The sequence below is a fragment of the Oncorhynchus mykiss genome, chromosome 6 (assembly GCF_057628025.1).
Source record: "Oncorhynchus mykiss isolate SJ-2025 chromosome 6, ASM5762802v1, whole genome shotgun sequence".
Classification (NCBI taxonomy): Eukaryota; Metazoa; Chordata; class Actinopteri; order Salmoniformes; family Salmonidae; genus Oncorhynchus; species Oncorhynchus mykiss.
The window spans coordinates 22617775-22631824 of NC_143027.1; the positions used below are offsets into that span (position 1 = coordinate 22617775).

General features: G+C 41.8%; 2 protein-coding genes across 9 annotated transcripts; one reads left to right on the top strand and one right to left on the bottom strand.

Annotated features, from left to right (window-relative positions):
• Window positions 1-70: 70 nt before the first annotated feature.
• LOC110525502 (palmitoyltransferase ZDHHC12-B) lies at window positions 71-2041 on the top strand. 8 transcript variants are annotated; one of them, XM_021605658.3, is made up of 5 exons: window positions 71-253; window positions 506-639; window positions 733-822; window positions 975-1144; window positions 1290-2041. In XM_021605658.3, the coding sequence occupies exons 1-5, from the start codon at window positions 157-159 to the stop codon at window positions 1603-1605; spliced, it is 807 nt and encodes a 268-aa protein (XP_021461333.1). In that variant the 5' UTR covers window positions 71-156; the 3' UTR covers window positions 1606-2041. The 8 variants fall into 8 exon arrangements, with proteins under 8 accessions (XP_021461333.1, XP_021461335.1, XP_021461334.1 ...); XM_021605660.3 differs by having other exon boundaries at window positions 742-822; XM_021605659.3 differs by having other exon boundaries at window positions 72-253; window positions 978-1144.
• Window positions 1985-10533, bottom strand: LOC110525501 (serine/threonine-protein kinase N2). Its single transcript, XM_021605656.3, has 19 exons — window positions 10082-10533; window positions 9648-9789; window positions 7637-7791; window positions 7194-7416; window positions 6929-7075; window positions 6554-6663; window positions 6177-6320; window positions 5994-6069; window positions 5715-5895; window positions 5406-5547; window positions 5145-5234; window positions 4958-5049; window positions 4652-4828; window positions 4356-4418; window positions 4195-4271; window positions 3928-4070; window positions 3632-3739; window positions 3398-3478; window positions 1985-3253 (listed from the first exon to the last, which is right to left on the bottom strand). Exons 2-19 carry the CDS (start codon window positions 9778-9780, stop codon window positions 3050-3052), a joined length of 2346 nt encoding a protein of 781 aa, XP_021461331.3. The 5' UTR covers window positions 9781-9789; window positions 10082-10533; the 3' UTR covers window positions 1985-3049.
• Window positions 10534-14050: the final 3517 nt, after the last annotated feature.

Genomic DNA, 14050 nt, shown 5'->3' on the forward strand with positions numbered 1-14050 from the left:
TAAATAAGGGTATTTTATTAAAACGACTCCGGTTTTAGAGTTGACACCAACCTTTCCTCCCATTGAGTTCAGTACTAAGTTTGACACAAACGACATGCAGTACCAAAACAGGAAGTTGCAAATAAAACTAGCTAGTGTTCGTTCAATCATGCAACGATGTTTAAAAACGTGTTTCGATCTGGTTTTCTAATTAGGACCACACATGTCCTCCTAACATGGGTTATTACACTGATACTATTCTTACATGACACCGGTAAGTTAGCTTCTCTTCGAGGCGAATCATATTAATTAGCCATTTAGTTAGCTAACGTTAGCTTACCAGGCAACACAGACTGGAGACTGTCACATTATGAAAACAATACTCTTGATAGCTTGCAGGCTAGATAAAGTGGTTGCTCTCAGCCATATATTTTAGTCACAGCGAATACAATAGTAATTTTAACAACAACCTCCCACGTGTTGGATTTATGTGGTGTTTAAGTAAGTTTATATTTTGCCTGTTAAGATCTCCGAAGACAAAGGGAGAATGGAGAGTTGATGCAGCCTGTAGTGTTTTCCTTGCTAGTCCTGCTGTCAGTGATGCTGTATTTCACTGTCTCTCTAATGGACCCGGGCTTTGTTCTTTCTGACAGTGTCAAGGTGAGCCTTAACCCCCAACCCTCCCCCAAAACCCCTTCTGATAAGATGTATTCCATACTGATGTTACATTATATTTGTCTTTGAATGTGTGAGTATGCCCAGGGCTCAGGTGAAGAATTGGAGGAGATGATCCCTCAAAACCCCATACCTCGCCTGCGCCGGTGTGGCTACTGTCTGCTACAGGTAGGACAGCAGGAAGAATACCATCCAGTTGCAGTTAGATCATTAATAACTTAATAACTACAATCTTGGATCACAGATGAGATTACATATTGGGGGTGTGCTATGGTGATGTTAGTATGTATGACTCCTTGTTCTCTCCTCTTTGTCTCAAGCAGCAGCCCATGAGAGCTAAGCACTGCCAGGCCTGCAAACATTGTGTGCGACGGTTTGACCATCACTGTCCGTGGATAGAGAATTGTGTGGGTGAGAGAAACCACCGCTGTTTCATCATCTATCTGGCTGTTCAGCTGCTTGCTCTACTCTGGGCATTGCAGATTGCTTGGTGAGTGTGGGTGATTTAACCTGATGAAAGTAGCTATGAGGTATTATTATTGCGATGTAGATTAAATACTATTTGTCCCACATACGCAATAGTTCCCTTGTTGTATTATTGATGTCAATATCATTTGATGTACTCTGTCTTTCAGGTCAGGTTTCCATTCTTCTGGCACTTGGAAACTGTGGCTCATTGTGAATGGGTTTTTGCTGGCAGCGCTGTGTGTTGTAGGTGTGTTGTCCTTGGTGGTGGTCCTGCTCCTGGGCTGCCACCTCTATCTGATCTCCATCAACTCCACCACCTGGGAGTTCATGTCCCGCCACCGGATCACCTACCTGAAAAGCTACAGTGACGAGGAGAACCCCTTTGATCGTGGCATTCTCTGTAATCTTTGGGACTTCTTCTGCATGTGCCGAACTGTGGTGTGGGAGCAGGTGTACTACAGAGGGAGCCACAATCACGTCTGACCTCACTCTACAGACAACATGCCCATACCAGGCTATAGGATTAAGCCAGGGTTGTGGCACCGCGTAGGCCTTCCATTCTGCTTCCCCCATAATTTAGATTTTTTGCAAAGTTGAAGTTGCCTAATGTTTTGATATTTATGTAATACATGGTCCTAGGTATTTCTTATTGTTTTGTTTAACTGAGTGACAGTTTATCGTGAGTCATTGAGTATGCTATTTTCCATGTTGAACTAATGATGTACTGTAATATTGAAAGGTGTTGATCAAAAATGTTATGCATTAGCTTTAGTACTCTGTTTTATAATATGTTGAAACGTCGGAATTTTTACCTGTATTCTTTGATAAAACTTTTCACTCTTTCATTAATTGGAAATAATGTATTCATATTTTTGTATTTATTGACATAGACAACACAATAAAACACTAATGATTTCAATGAATATGCATTCATTTTGTCTCATATACATTTCTTTGTGGTAATCCACATACATTCATACAGTAATGCATAATTATTAGCAGCAACTATTGAATCGTTTTAATAGCAAAATAAATACTATTTCTATCATAATCAACTATCAGCCTCTCACTTCACAATCTCACTCGTTATTGCATTAAGTGCTCAATCCCACAATATTGGTTTATTCATAAATATGGCTACCTTATTTAATGGCTTCTCTCATGAAAATGTCTACATAAAACTAAGTTCACAACAAGTGTGCCATGCACATTTTAGTCACACTAAAAATAATAAATTGGCTGGTAGGTAGAAAGTAGATATGTTAGTAGGAGTTAGTAGTTAAACACACATTGGTAGGGAATGACTGGACCCAGATATGAGAACATGGAATTTTTCATCTTCACACAGAACAACATTTTGAAAAGACATTGTAACAGGAATAAATAGCCTTTTTCATTTGCTCAGTCAAGGCAGTGGGCAAAGCCTCTCACAGTGATGCATAGAAATGGCAGCGTGTACCTCTCTAAAGGGAACAGTTATCTGATAATAGCAAAATAAGCAAAGGCCACAAAGCATGCTCAAATTCTGTCCACATTAGACCGCTCATCAAATCTGTTATGTTTCGTAGATGGCAGCCAATTGTATTTGAGTGAAATCCAGAGCATTACACACTAGTGTTAATGTTTGGATATCACTGGGTACTATAAACAATGAAACAGTCATAGAACCTGGCCGTCAGACTAATTCATGGCACAGAAATACCAGGGTTGCATTCAAATTTCTACTTTCTACCTGCACATATCCCATATCCTGCTTGGTTGAGTTTGTTGATGATGGCTTTTGATGGCAGTGAGGACAGTTCGCCTCATCTACATGTACCGTTGGGGCGAGCTACATTCAGTTATTGTCAGTTATGAAAAGGTTGTGCTATGGAACTGTTCATGCAACCGTTTCATGAGCTGGATGCAACCCTGGTCTCTGATTGCTTCATCCATGCAGGGCTGAGAAGTCAAAATCTGCGAAGGCCTCCTGCTGCTCAGGGGAGAGGCTGCAGGACACGGGAGGAGGTGACAGGATCGGCTGGAGACTCGTGAACTCGCTGTCAAAGTTACTGACATCCACAGACTCCTTAATTTTTGGCAGGAACGGAGGTTTCACTTTTTTAGCTAGCAGTGCATCCCAGTCTATAGTCTGTTTGTCAAATAGATACAGTGCATATGGGTTAAATTGCAAAATATAAGTTATTTTCCTACAAGCATCTCAAAGATAAGGTTGATGCATTTACAGTATATCTAAAAGCATTGATTGAAAATGATTTTATTTAAACTAAATAACCTTGAAGAATTTCTCTTCCTTGACTTCATTTGCGTCCCCTTCTCCGGCTCCCAGCCTTTTCTCTGGATTCCTCTTAAGAAGCTGCAGGGAGGAGGGGTTTGATTAGGGATCAGCATGCACAGACAGGGGGATGGTTCAAACACGGATATTTTCAAAACAAAACTATTTCTGAACGGTTTCCGAATATATAAAAATATGAGAGACAGAATGAGCAGAGAAAGGGGAGGTTGTTACCTTTTGAATGATGGAGATGGAGTCTGGAGAGAGGCATCCAGGATACTGAACATCATCATTGACTATGCTGTCAAACACCTCCTCTTCATCTTCTCCTGGGAATGGAGACTGGCACAAGATGGAGAGGGGGAAGCCTTTAGTCTGATATATGACCACCAGTCATTGAAACTATAAAGCTTTACATTTCTGTGTATTTGTACTGTTATTATTGATTTGTGACTGTTTTTGTTGTTGTTGTTTACAAAAATATATGACTGTGTTTTATGGAGTGTGTTTCTGGTCTGTTGATGACTTACTTCTCCCACAAGCATCTCAAAGATAAGGACGCCCATGCCCCACCAGTCCACAGCTCGTGTGTAGTTATCATCAGTAAGCACCTCAGGCGCCAGGAACTCTGGGGTTCCACAGAATGTTGATGTCCGGTCGCCATGCCCCATCCCTGCCAGTACAACAACAGATGGAGCAGCATTTAACTAAATGCTCACACACATACAATTTGTCATATGTAATTTCCACACATAACCACAAACCCTGTCGTAAGATATAATAAACCATAATTTTACCTTCTTTACAAAGTCCAAAGTCTGTGATTTTAACAAATCCGTCTGCATCCATCAGCAAGTTGTCTAACTTCAAATCTCTATGAAAAACACATGCAAATGAAATAAGCTGTAGCCAGAGCTGTATTAAGTGCTAGTTAATATGACTCATAGACACGACTCACCGATAAACTATCTTATTCAGATGCAGGAACTCTAGACCCAGCAAAACACAGGCTGAGTAGAACCTGTAACACAAAGAAAATACACATTTGCACTGTCCAAATGTTTTTTTAATGGCACGTGCATGTGTGTGTGTGTGTATGTGTGTGTGTGTGTGTGTGTGTATGTGTGTGTGTGTGTGTGTATGTGTGTGTGTGTGTGTGTGTGTATGTGTGTGTGTGTGTGTGTGTATGTGTGTGTGTGTGTGTGTGTGTGTGTGTGTGTGTATGTGTGTGTGAGCTTGTCGGGTAAAACTCACCTGGTCTGCAACTCAGAGAAGACGTTATTATGGATGTGAATCATGAGGTCTCCTCCTGGTGAGTACTCCATGACAAAACAAACATGCTCACTGGTCTGGAAACAGCCGTGCAGGTTGACCAGGAAAGGGTGCCTCGATGCATTGATCATCTCGAAGATCCTCCTCTCACACATAAGACTGTGAAGGCATCAGAAAGAGCATTTCTTACTGTAAATAAGTTATTATCTGTGGGTATCACTAATGTATTTGTGTAAGGTGAGCAAGGCTATTCATTGTATAGTATATGTCCCAATAAAGAACATTAACCTGTCCACTTCATCACGGGTTACAATATCCCTCTTCTTCAAGGCTTTAATGGCATAGAGTTTTCCTGTCTTCTTCAACTCAGCTAGAAGTACCTGGATAGGGTGAACATTGGCGTACATGAAGCAGTGGGCTGTGCAAAATCATATAGTGCTGTAAAATAATGTTGTGTTGGCAAAAAAGTCTGGACCTTTCCAAAGTGTCCTCTTCCCAAGACAGAGATACATTTGAAGTCTTCCATCTGCATCCTTGTTCTCTCTGTGTAGTTTTCAACGGAGGACTGAAAAGAGACGGACGGATATGCTACGAAGGTAGAATCATGAAGCAATCAAGGCCAGTCATTTATTCAAATAGCAAGTCTACCAATGCACTTTATGCACTCTACTTTAACAAGATGACAATAGACTGGAACCACCATTTTATGTTTAGTGGAGCTGGTATGGATGTTTACCTCTTTTTCTGTCAGAGTAGGCATAGGTGGTGTTTTCTGTGCTGTTGACACCGTGTTGGGGATGTTTCTTCCTTGGTCAACGCTAAACGTTTTAAATGCTAAACGCTCCTCACTTATGTTAAGACTAATCACCGGCACTTCACTGCAGATATAGAGAAACACAGTGATGGTCATATATTCAGGGAAATCATGCAATGATAAAGATATTACATATACTCCCATAACCAAATATTCTTATAAATACACTACACAAAATACTTATTTGACTATTTCTACTGTTTCCATGGGCAGCTATGTGTAATTTCTCACCCTGGCAGTAGGGGGGTTGACCGAGTGGCCTTATTGGTAGAAGGTGAGGGGTTGACCACAACATCAGAGGAAGTAGACGGACTCAAAGTGGTAAAGGAACATTGAGGCAGGACACTCATCATCAGATGACCCCATGTGGCAAAGTTCATGTTCATCTGGGCAGCACGAAGGAAGTTCTTCCCTGAGTGGAGGGACAGGAACACCCATCAACACTTATCATCAACAGTAACATGAGTAGGTCTATTTGATCTGTGACCACAGCCAGGTTACATACAGTACCTTTTTCTTTTGTGAAAATGCACCTCTGACGCCTTAGTTTGGGTTGGCGCTCAATCACAGGGTTGACAAACGTAATCTGCAAAGCCACCAGAAAAACAAGTAGCTTGTTACATATGGGTATCTGGTTGATAGACCGAACTCTGGCAAAGCCATCTCACATTCAGAAATATAAAGGAATCAGACCTCAGTGAAGAGTGTTCCCTGGGGCTCTAGGCACAAACACAGGGTATGTCGTTGGTTGTCCAGGAACTCTTCCAGGCGCAGGTACTTGACTGCACACATCACCCTCCAGTCTTGCCAGTAGATCCCAATCTCTAGCTCCCGAGACTGTGGGGGCACAAAGGTGCATGTGCAATCTACCAACTGAGAAACTATATGGTATTTTGCCAATACAGACACTTTCAGACTATGTACAACAATTCCATAGAGTTCCCATACAACCAGTTATGTGAAGTACAATGGTTCCTCCTGGTGTTCAGTTAAAAGAACTATGCCTCAACCAGTCACCTCTCCCACTTCAACTGGTTGTATCAATTTCCCACTTCATTGCCACTACTTACCCGCTCCAGTTGGATGCTGAAGCTTTGTCTCCAGGCCTGCTTGCTCAAAGGTCTCCAGTGGGTACGACCCACCACTCTGTTATCCAGTTTCAACACTGCACTTATCTCCACTGCCAGACAGAAAGTCTGATATTACTGTCCTATACTGTACTTCCATGACTACAATAACATTTAGTAGAGATGGTTCTACAGGTGCAGTACTTGGGATATTCAAATGCAACAACCATAGCTTCAACACAAAGTCACTGGCCCTCTGGGCACTAACCCTAATACCATACAGACGCAGTACACTCCCCTGCAGACGAGGAGGTAGTGGATGTTGAATCTAACACTAAAGAGCTGTGTAGGGCTAAGGTCCTTTATATGGGGACTTACAGGAGAGGTTTTCTGTGTGATCAGGTTGGCTGTTGACATTGAAATCTGGTGGGCTCTCCGGAGAAGAAGATCCACTGGTTATTTGGCCTCGTCCTGGCAGTGATTTCAGCAAGTCCTCACATCCCAGAAGCATGACCTCAAGTGTGCCTGTAAAATATTACATGCATCAGGAGAACAGGCCTTAAAATAAACATTATCATTCTGCTTTTACATCAGATCCATAAACAGACATAACATACCTGTAAGGTTTGAAGATAGTAGTTACCTGTTAGGGAGGCAGGCTTGAGAAAGGATGAGGAGGTGGAGGAGGGGAAGGAGCAAAGTAGGCAATTTTGCGGTTGTCCCTCAGGGGGTGGGTATACTGTAGGGAGCCCCTGCTTGGTGACAGGCTCCCGGAGAGCCTCCTGAGATGACTCCCCCAGGCGGTGCTCCAGAGAAAGTCGCAGAAGATCTAGCTTCTGAGAAGAGTCTTGCACACGGGACCGGGCCTGGTAGAGAGATTTATGCATTTTCCCATACATGCATAGCATAGGCACAAAAACAAATGTTCCAACCAAGACTCTTTCCACTCTCAAACTAACTAATTGTGCAAAATATTCATTAGTCCCTCTGAAATTATACTAAGTTTGTAGGTTGTTTTTAGAATGTTTTCAAATAGAATTGTAAAACAATAAAAAATAGTTTATAGATACATTCTAGCTAGCCCACCTCAGCCAGGGCCAATTGGTCCTGGGATGGCAGCTCCTCAAGCTGCTTCACCACATCCCTGGCCACCTTCACCACCTCTGTCTCTCTCTGGACATAGTGTTTTAACTCAAACACATGGATGTCCAGGGGATTTACACCCACTGGGGTACTTCCTTCTGGATCAAAGATGCATGAGAAAACAGGCCAAGTTCAGACTTAGACTGCATGGAGAAAGCATTATGATATATCCTCATATAGGTAATACAGTTGTCATTTTCAGTGATCTTACATTTTTCATAATCCTACCAGCATATAAAATAGCAAGCAAAACAAACACGGGAACTACAGAGCATCGGAAAGCATTCAGACATCTTCGCTTTTTCCACATTTTCTTATGTTACAGCATTATTCTAAAATTGATTAAATTGTTGTTTTTTTCCTCATCAATCTACACACAGCAAAAACAGGCCTTTAGAAATGATTGCAAATTAATCAAAAATAAAACACTGAAATATCACATTTACAATAAGTATTCAGACCCTTTATTGAGTACTTTGTTGAAGCACCTTTGGCAGCATTACAGCCTTGTGTCTTCTTGGGTATGATGCTACAGGCTTGGCACACCTGTATTTGGGGAGTTTCTCGCATTCTTCTCTGCAGGTCCTCTCAAGCTCTGCCAGGTTGGATGGGGAGCGTCATGGCACAGCTATTTTCAGGTCTCTCCGGAGATGTTCGATCAGGTTCAAGTCTGGGCTCTGGCTGGGCCACTCAAGGACATTGAGAGACTTGTCCCAAAGCCATTCCTTCATTGTCTTGGCTGTGTGCTTAGGGTCTATGTCCTGTTGGAAGGTGAACCTTCACCCCAGTCTGAGGTCCTGAAGCAGGTTTTCATCAAGGATCTCTCTGTACTTTTCTTTGTTCATCTTTCCCTAGATCCTGACTAGTCTATCATACCCTGCCGCTGAAAAACATTCCCACAGCATGATGCTGCCACCATCATGCTTCACCATAGGGATGGTATTGGTCAGGTAATGAGCGGTGCCTTGTTTCCTCCAGACGTGACGCTTGGCATTCAATCTTGGTTTCATCAGACCAAAGAATCTTGTTTCTCATTGTCTGAGAGTGTTTTAGGTGCCTTTTGGTAAAGTGCAAGTGGGCTGTCATGTGCCTTTTACTGAGGAATGGCTTCCATCTGGCCACTAATACTGTAAAGGCCTGATTGGCGCTGCAGAAATGGTTGTCCTTTTGGAAGGTTTTCCCCATCTCCACTGAGAAACTGTGGAGCTCTGTTAGAGTGACCATCGGATTCTTGGTCACCTCCCTTCTCCCCCGATTGCTCAGTTTGGCCTGGCGGCCAGCTCTAGGAAGTCTTGGTGGTTCCAAACTACTTCCACTTAAGAATGATGGAGGCCACTATGTTCTTGGGGAGGTCTGTGCCTTGACACAATTCTGACTCTACAGACAATTCCTTTAGACCTCATGGCTTGGTTTTGGCTCTGACATGCACTGTCAACTGTGGGACCTTATATAGACAGATATGTGTCTTTCCAAATCATGTCCAATCAATTTAATTTACCACAGGTGGATCAATCAAGTTGTAGAAACATCTCAAGGTTGATCAATGGAAACAGGATGCACCTGAGCTCAATTTCGAGTCTCATAGCAAAGGGTCTGAATACTTATGTAAATAAGGTATTTCTGTTTTTTATTTTTAATAATTTGAAAAAAAAATCAAAAAACCTGTTTTCACTTAGTCATTATTGGATATTGTGTGTAGATTGATGAATAAAAACATGTATTTAATCAATTTTAGAATAAGGCTGTAATGTATCAAAATGTGGGAAAAGTAAAGGGGTCTGAATACTTTTCGAATGCACTGTACCTAACAAATTATAGTAAGATACAAGACAGTAACCTATCTGATGGCAGTTCAATCCTGATAGCATTTTCAATTCTGTGCAAAGATGTGGATTGAGTTAACTGTATATTGTAACCATGATCACCTAACTAAACTGTACCATAAAGCTCTGACCTCCATGATTGGTGCTGTCATGGTTGCTGCTCCCATCCCCAACACCAGTCTGGGTGACTTTGATAATCTGCATTCGGATCAGCTCGATCTTGGAACGGCTGTCCTGCAGCATCTGCTGAGCTGTAGACAGCATCTCCAGATCCTGGAAAGTGATAATAACACTAACACAATGATGCGGAAACACACCCAGTCCAGTACAGTACACCTGAACAAAACCTGCTCTATGTTTATTGATCCAAGAAAATAAATACTCTGATAGTCTGTCTGACTCATAAAATAGTGGTGAATGAGAAACTGAAAAACAAGAGGCATCTGTGTAAGTCTCAGCTCTGCCAGTGTCCAATCTGAAAAAAAGGTCTGTATGAGCTAAAAATAATAATACAAACATGCCTAAACCAGGTGAAAACAGTAGTATGACCATGCACTTCACTAACCTCGGAGCACTCCTGTCTCTCCTTGCTGAATAAGGGCTAATTTGTCATCCTCTTGGCCACAGGAGGGCTTCTCACATTGCACCTTTCCACCTTCACTATCCTTGAAAATACAACAAGTCCTCTGCTGTTGTTGTTGCAGAGCATCAGTGGCAAACAAGCAGGCAGGGTTCCTCCTGAAGCTGCTTTACATCTTGTGAATCTGGTCACACAGCAGTCTTTCCTTGTGTTTGTTTTCACCTCTCTGCTGACTGCTCTGCAAAATCCCTCTTCCACTGCATCCTGTTCTCCTCTTCTTTCTGTTACTAATCACTCTCTCACCCCTCCCTCTCTCTCTCTCTCTCTCTCTCTCTCTCTCACTGTGTTTTTCCTGTGTAGGCTTCCTGCAGGGGTGGCAGGGATCCCTCTGCTGTGCCAACACTGCTGTTAGTCTGTGAGTGCTGATGTCCCTGTCCAGGCTCAGCATTGGCCAGCGCAGAACCACATGTTCCCCTCTGTCACCAACCAAAGACAAACACAGAGACGCTCTCCACAGGACAGGCAGAGAGCATCCAGCTAGAGCCTTTCTAAACCCATTCCAGCATGGGGGAACGCCTGGGACATACATCAAACGCTCCTGGGAGTCAGCTCTTTATGCAGAAGGACATGTCTTTAAGTCCAGTTTTAAATGGGATGCATGCAGTGTAATAATTGTAAAAATATGTGCACTTATAAAATAGCGTTATGTTATAATTTTTACACTATGCTAGGAGAAGTGTGGGATAAGATTGATGAGCACTGGGTGACAGAACGAGCAATGTATTATGATGTTCAGATAAACGTTGGCAAGGCAGCCGGGGACCAAATGTTTTTTTTTTATGGACCATCAATCATGTGGTTGATTTTGCAAATACGGGCACTTTTGGATGTTAAATGTTATTGAAAATGAAACCTCTTTAACTGCTTTTTATCTATCTGAATATTTTCTTCACTCTGTCTGGAACAAGATCTAATAGTGGCTGAGACCATTCTATTTAAGAATATAACTATTTTTATTGGTTACCCCAAATACCAGAGGGAAAATGTCACCACCACCACGTCATAAGATGTGCTATTTTAGTTTAAAAGAAAATTACAGAAATTGTTAATATAACATTTCACTTTTTTTTTAAATCATGTTTTTTTTTACTATTTTGAAGATTTCTTAATTATATGTATTCATCATGTCTAAATGTCCGTATATGCATTGATGATACTCAGAAACATGTATTTACCACATCAAAATATCAATATTTTACATAATTTTAGAAATGAAGGTTCACATATGGGAAAATCATCAATATCAATTGTAATTTAACACAACTTTTCCTCAGGAATATGTACCGTGATGGTAATGACTTAGCATTGTGGTAATGACTTAGCATTGTCGTAAATGTCCTCTGGTCTGATGAAACAAAAATAAAATTGTTTGGCCATAATGACCATTGTTATGTCTGGAAGAAAAAGGGTGACGCTTGCAAGCCGAAGAACAACATCCCAACCGTGAAGCACGGGGGTGGCAGCATCTTGTTGTGTGGGTGCTTTGCTGCAGGAGGTACTAGTGCACTTTACAAAATAGATGGCAACATGAGGCAGGAACATTATGTGGATATATTGAAGCAACATCTCAAGACATCAGTCAGGAAGTTAAAGCTTGGTAGCAAATGGATCTTCCAAATGGACAATGACCCCAAGCATTCTTCCAAAGTTGTGGCAAAATGGCTTAAGGACAACAAAGTCAAGGTATTGGAGTGGCCATCACAAAGCCCTGACCTCAATCTTATAGAAAATATGTGGGCAGAACTGAAAAAGCGTGTGTGAGCAAGGAGGCCTACAAACCTGACTCAGTTACACCAGCTCTGTCAGGAGGAATGGGCCAAAATTCACCGAACTTATTGTGGAAAGCTTGTGGAAGGCTACCCGAAACGTTTGACCCAAGTTAAAACAATTTAAAGGCAATGCTACCAAATACTAATTGAGTGTATGTAAACTTCTGACCCACTGGGAATGTGCTGAAAGAAATAACAGCAGAAATAAATAATTCTCTCTACTATTATTCTGACATTTCACATTCTTAAAATAAAGTGGTGATCCTAACTGACCTAAGACAGGGACTTTTTACCAGGATTAAATGTCAGGAATTGTGAAAAACTGAGTTTAAATGTATTTGGCTAAGGTGTATGTAAACTTTTAACTTTCTTTTAACTGTAGAACACACCCTTCAGAACCTCAAAAAACAAAGATACATGCCACAATAACTTAAGCATCTTTTAGACCATTTTGGGATTCAATGTATTAAGCAGAAATACATGTAAAGTTTGGAAACACTGGTTGACCTTAAACAAATTATTGTTCACTGGCTGCTGCCTATTGATTCAGACTCATGAGACAGGTGTGTGCTTACTCAAGATTAGGTTTTGCCCTTAACGCACTCTATTGCTAACAAGAGAGCAGATTTCCTCCCAGACTGCGCCATCAAGCATCATATGCCATTTTGTCACTGGATGATGCTCAGGGACAAGCCCAATCACATTCTCTCTGGTTGGTACAACACAATGTCCTCTCTCATTGGCCAAAATAATTAGTTGGCTCCCACAAAACTTGACTAGAGCGCATCTCTCTGCATCAACGTCTTGCATAATACCCGGGTAAGGGTCTTCATCACATTTCACAACACACCACTTTCAAATCAATCCCTCATGTATGTCTGCAATGGGCTGTATTGAGCTAGGAGATGGCTGTGGTGCTGTGCAGGTGTAAGTGGAAGGTTGTGCTTTGTCTGCTTCTGATTATTTAATTATTATGGTCTATGGGCCAAAACAATCACATAAATGTGGAGTTGAGGGGCATATAGGTCATCATTCTGAAGCTGTAAGACTTCGGGTGAGTGTGGTGATGTGGTCCTTGACAGGTATGACTCCATAACCACTATTTTCTGGATAGTTGATCATCTGATTCTTTGGTTTATTTTCTATGGCCTCCTTTTTTTCTTTTTTCTCGCTGGAAAAGTTGTGAGATGGATTTCAGTTTACCACTTTATTTTCTCTTGAGGTATCTTTCTTTTTGTTTCTTAAAAGATACTCCTGGTATCTTAAAGGATCTTGTTTGGTTTTGTTAATATACACTACATGACCCAAAGTATGTGGACACCTGCTCTTCGAACATTTAATTCCAAAATCATGGGCATTAAAATGGAGTTGGTCGCCCCTTTACTGTTATAACAGCCTCCCTTATTCTTGGAAGGCTTTCCACTAGATGTTGGAACATTGCTGGAACATTGCTGCATGGACTTTCCTCCTACATCAAACTTTACAGTTGGCTCTATGCATTTGGGCAGGTAGCGTTCTCATGGCATCCGCCAAACTCAGATTCGCCCGTCGGACAGATGATGAAGCGTGATTCATCACTCCAGAGAACGCTCCAGAGTCCAATGGCAGCTAGCTTTACGCTACTCCAGCAGACACTTGGCATTGCGAATGGTGATATTATGCTTGTGTGCGGCTGTTCTGCCATGGAAACCCAGCTCCCGAACGAACAGTTATTGTGCTGACCTTGCTTCCAGAGGCAGTTTGGAACTTGGTAGTGAGCAACCGAAGACACGATTTTTACACGCTTCAGCACTCAGTGGTCCCATTCTGTGAGCTTGTGTGGTCTATCACATGGCGACTGAGCCATTGTTGCTCCTAGATGTTTCCACTTCATAATAACAGCAATTACAGTTGACCAGGGGGCAGCTCTAATAGGGCAGAAATTTGATGAACTGACTTGTTGGAACGGTGGCATCCTATAAGGGTACCAGTTGAAAGTCACTGAGCTCTTCAGTACGGGCCATTCTACTGCCAATTTTGTCTACTGAGATTGCATGGCTGTGTGCTAGATTTGATACACCTTTCAGCAACGGGTGTGGGTGAAATAGCCGAATCCACTAATTTGAAGGGGTGTCCACATACTTTT

What these genes read in the sequence shown, in the direction of transcription:
- LOC110525502 (XM_021605658.3), top strand. Translation starts at nt 157, where the DNA reads ATGTTTAAAAACGTGTTTCGATCTGGTTTTCTAATTAGGACCACACAT. An exon ending in ACTATTCTTACATGACACCG is followed by an intron (nt 254 to 505) that starts GTAAGTTAGCTT and finishes TTGCCTGTTAAG; the next exon opens with ATCTCCGAAGACAAAGGGAG. An exon ending in TGGGCATTGCAGATTGCTTG is followed by an intron (nt 1,145 to 1,289) that starts GTGAGTGTGGGT and finishes TCTGTCTTTCAG; the next exon opens with GTCAGGTTTCCATTCTTCTG.
- LOC110525501 (XM_021605656.3), bottom strand. Translation starts at nt 9,780, where the DNA reads ATGCTGTCTACAGCTCAGCAGATGCTGCAGGACAGCCGTTCCAAGATC. An exon ending in CTGAATAAGATAGTTTATCG is followed by an intron (nt 4,272 to 4,355) that starts GTGAGTCGTGTC and finishes TGTTTTTCATAG; the next exon opens with AGATTTGAAGTTAGACAACT. An exon ending in CCATCTCCATCATTCAAAAG is followed by an intron (nt 3,479 to 3,631) that starts GTAACAACCTCC and finishes TCCTCCCTGCAG; the next exon opens with CTTCTTAAGAGGAATCCAGA.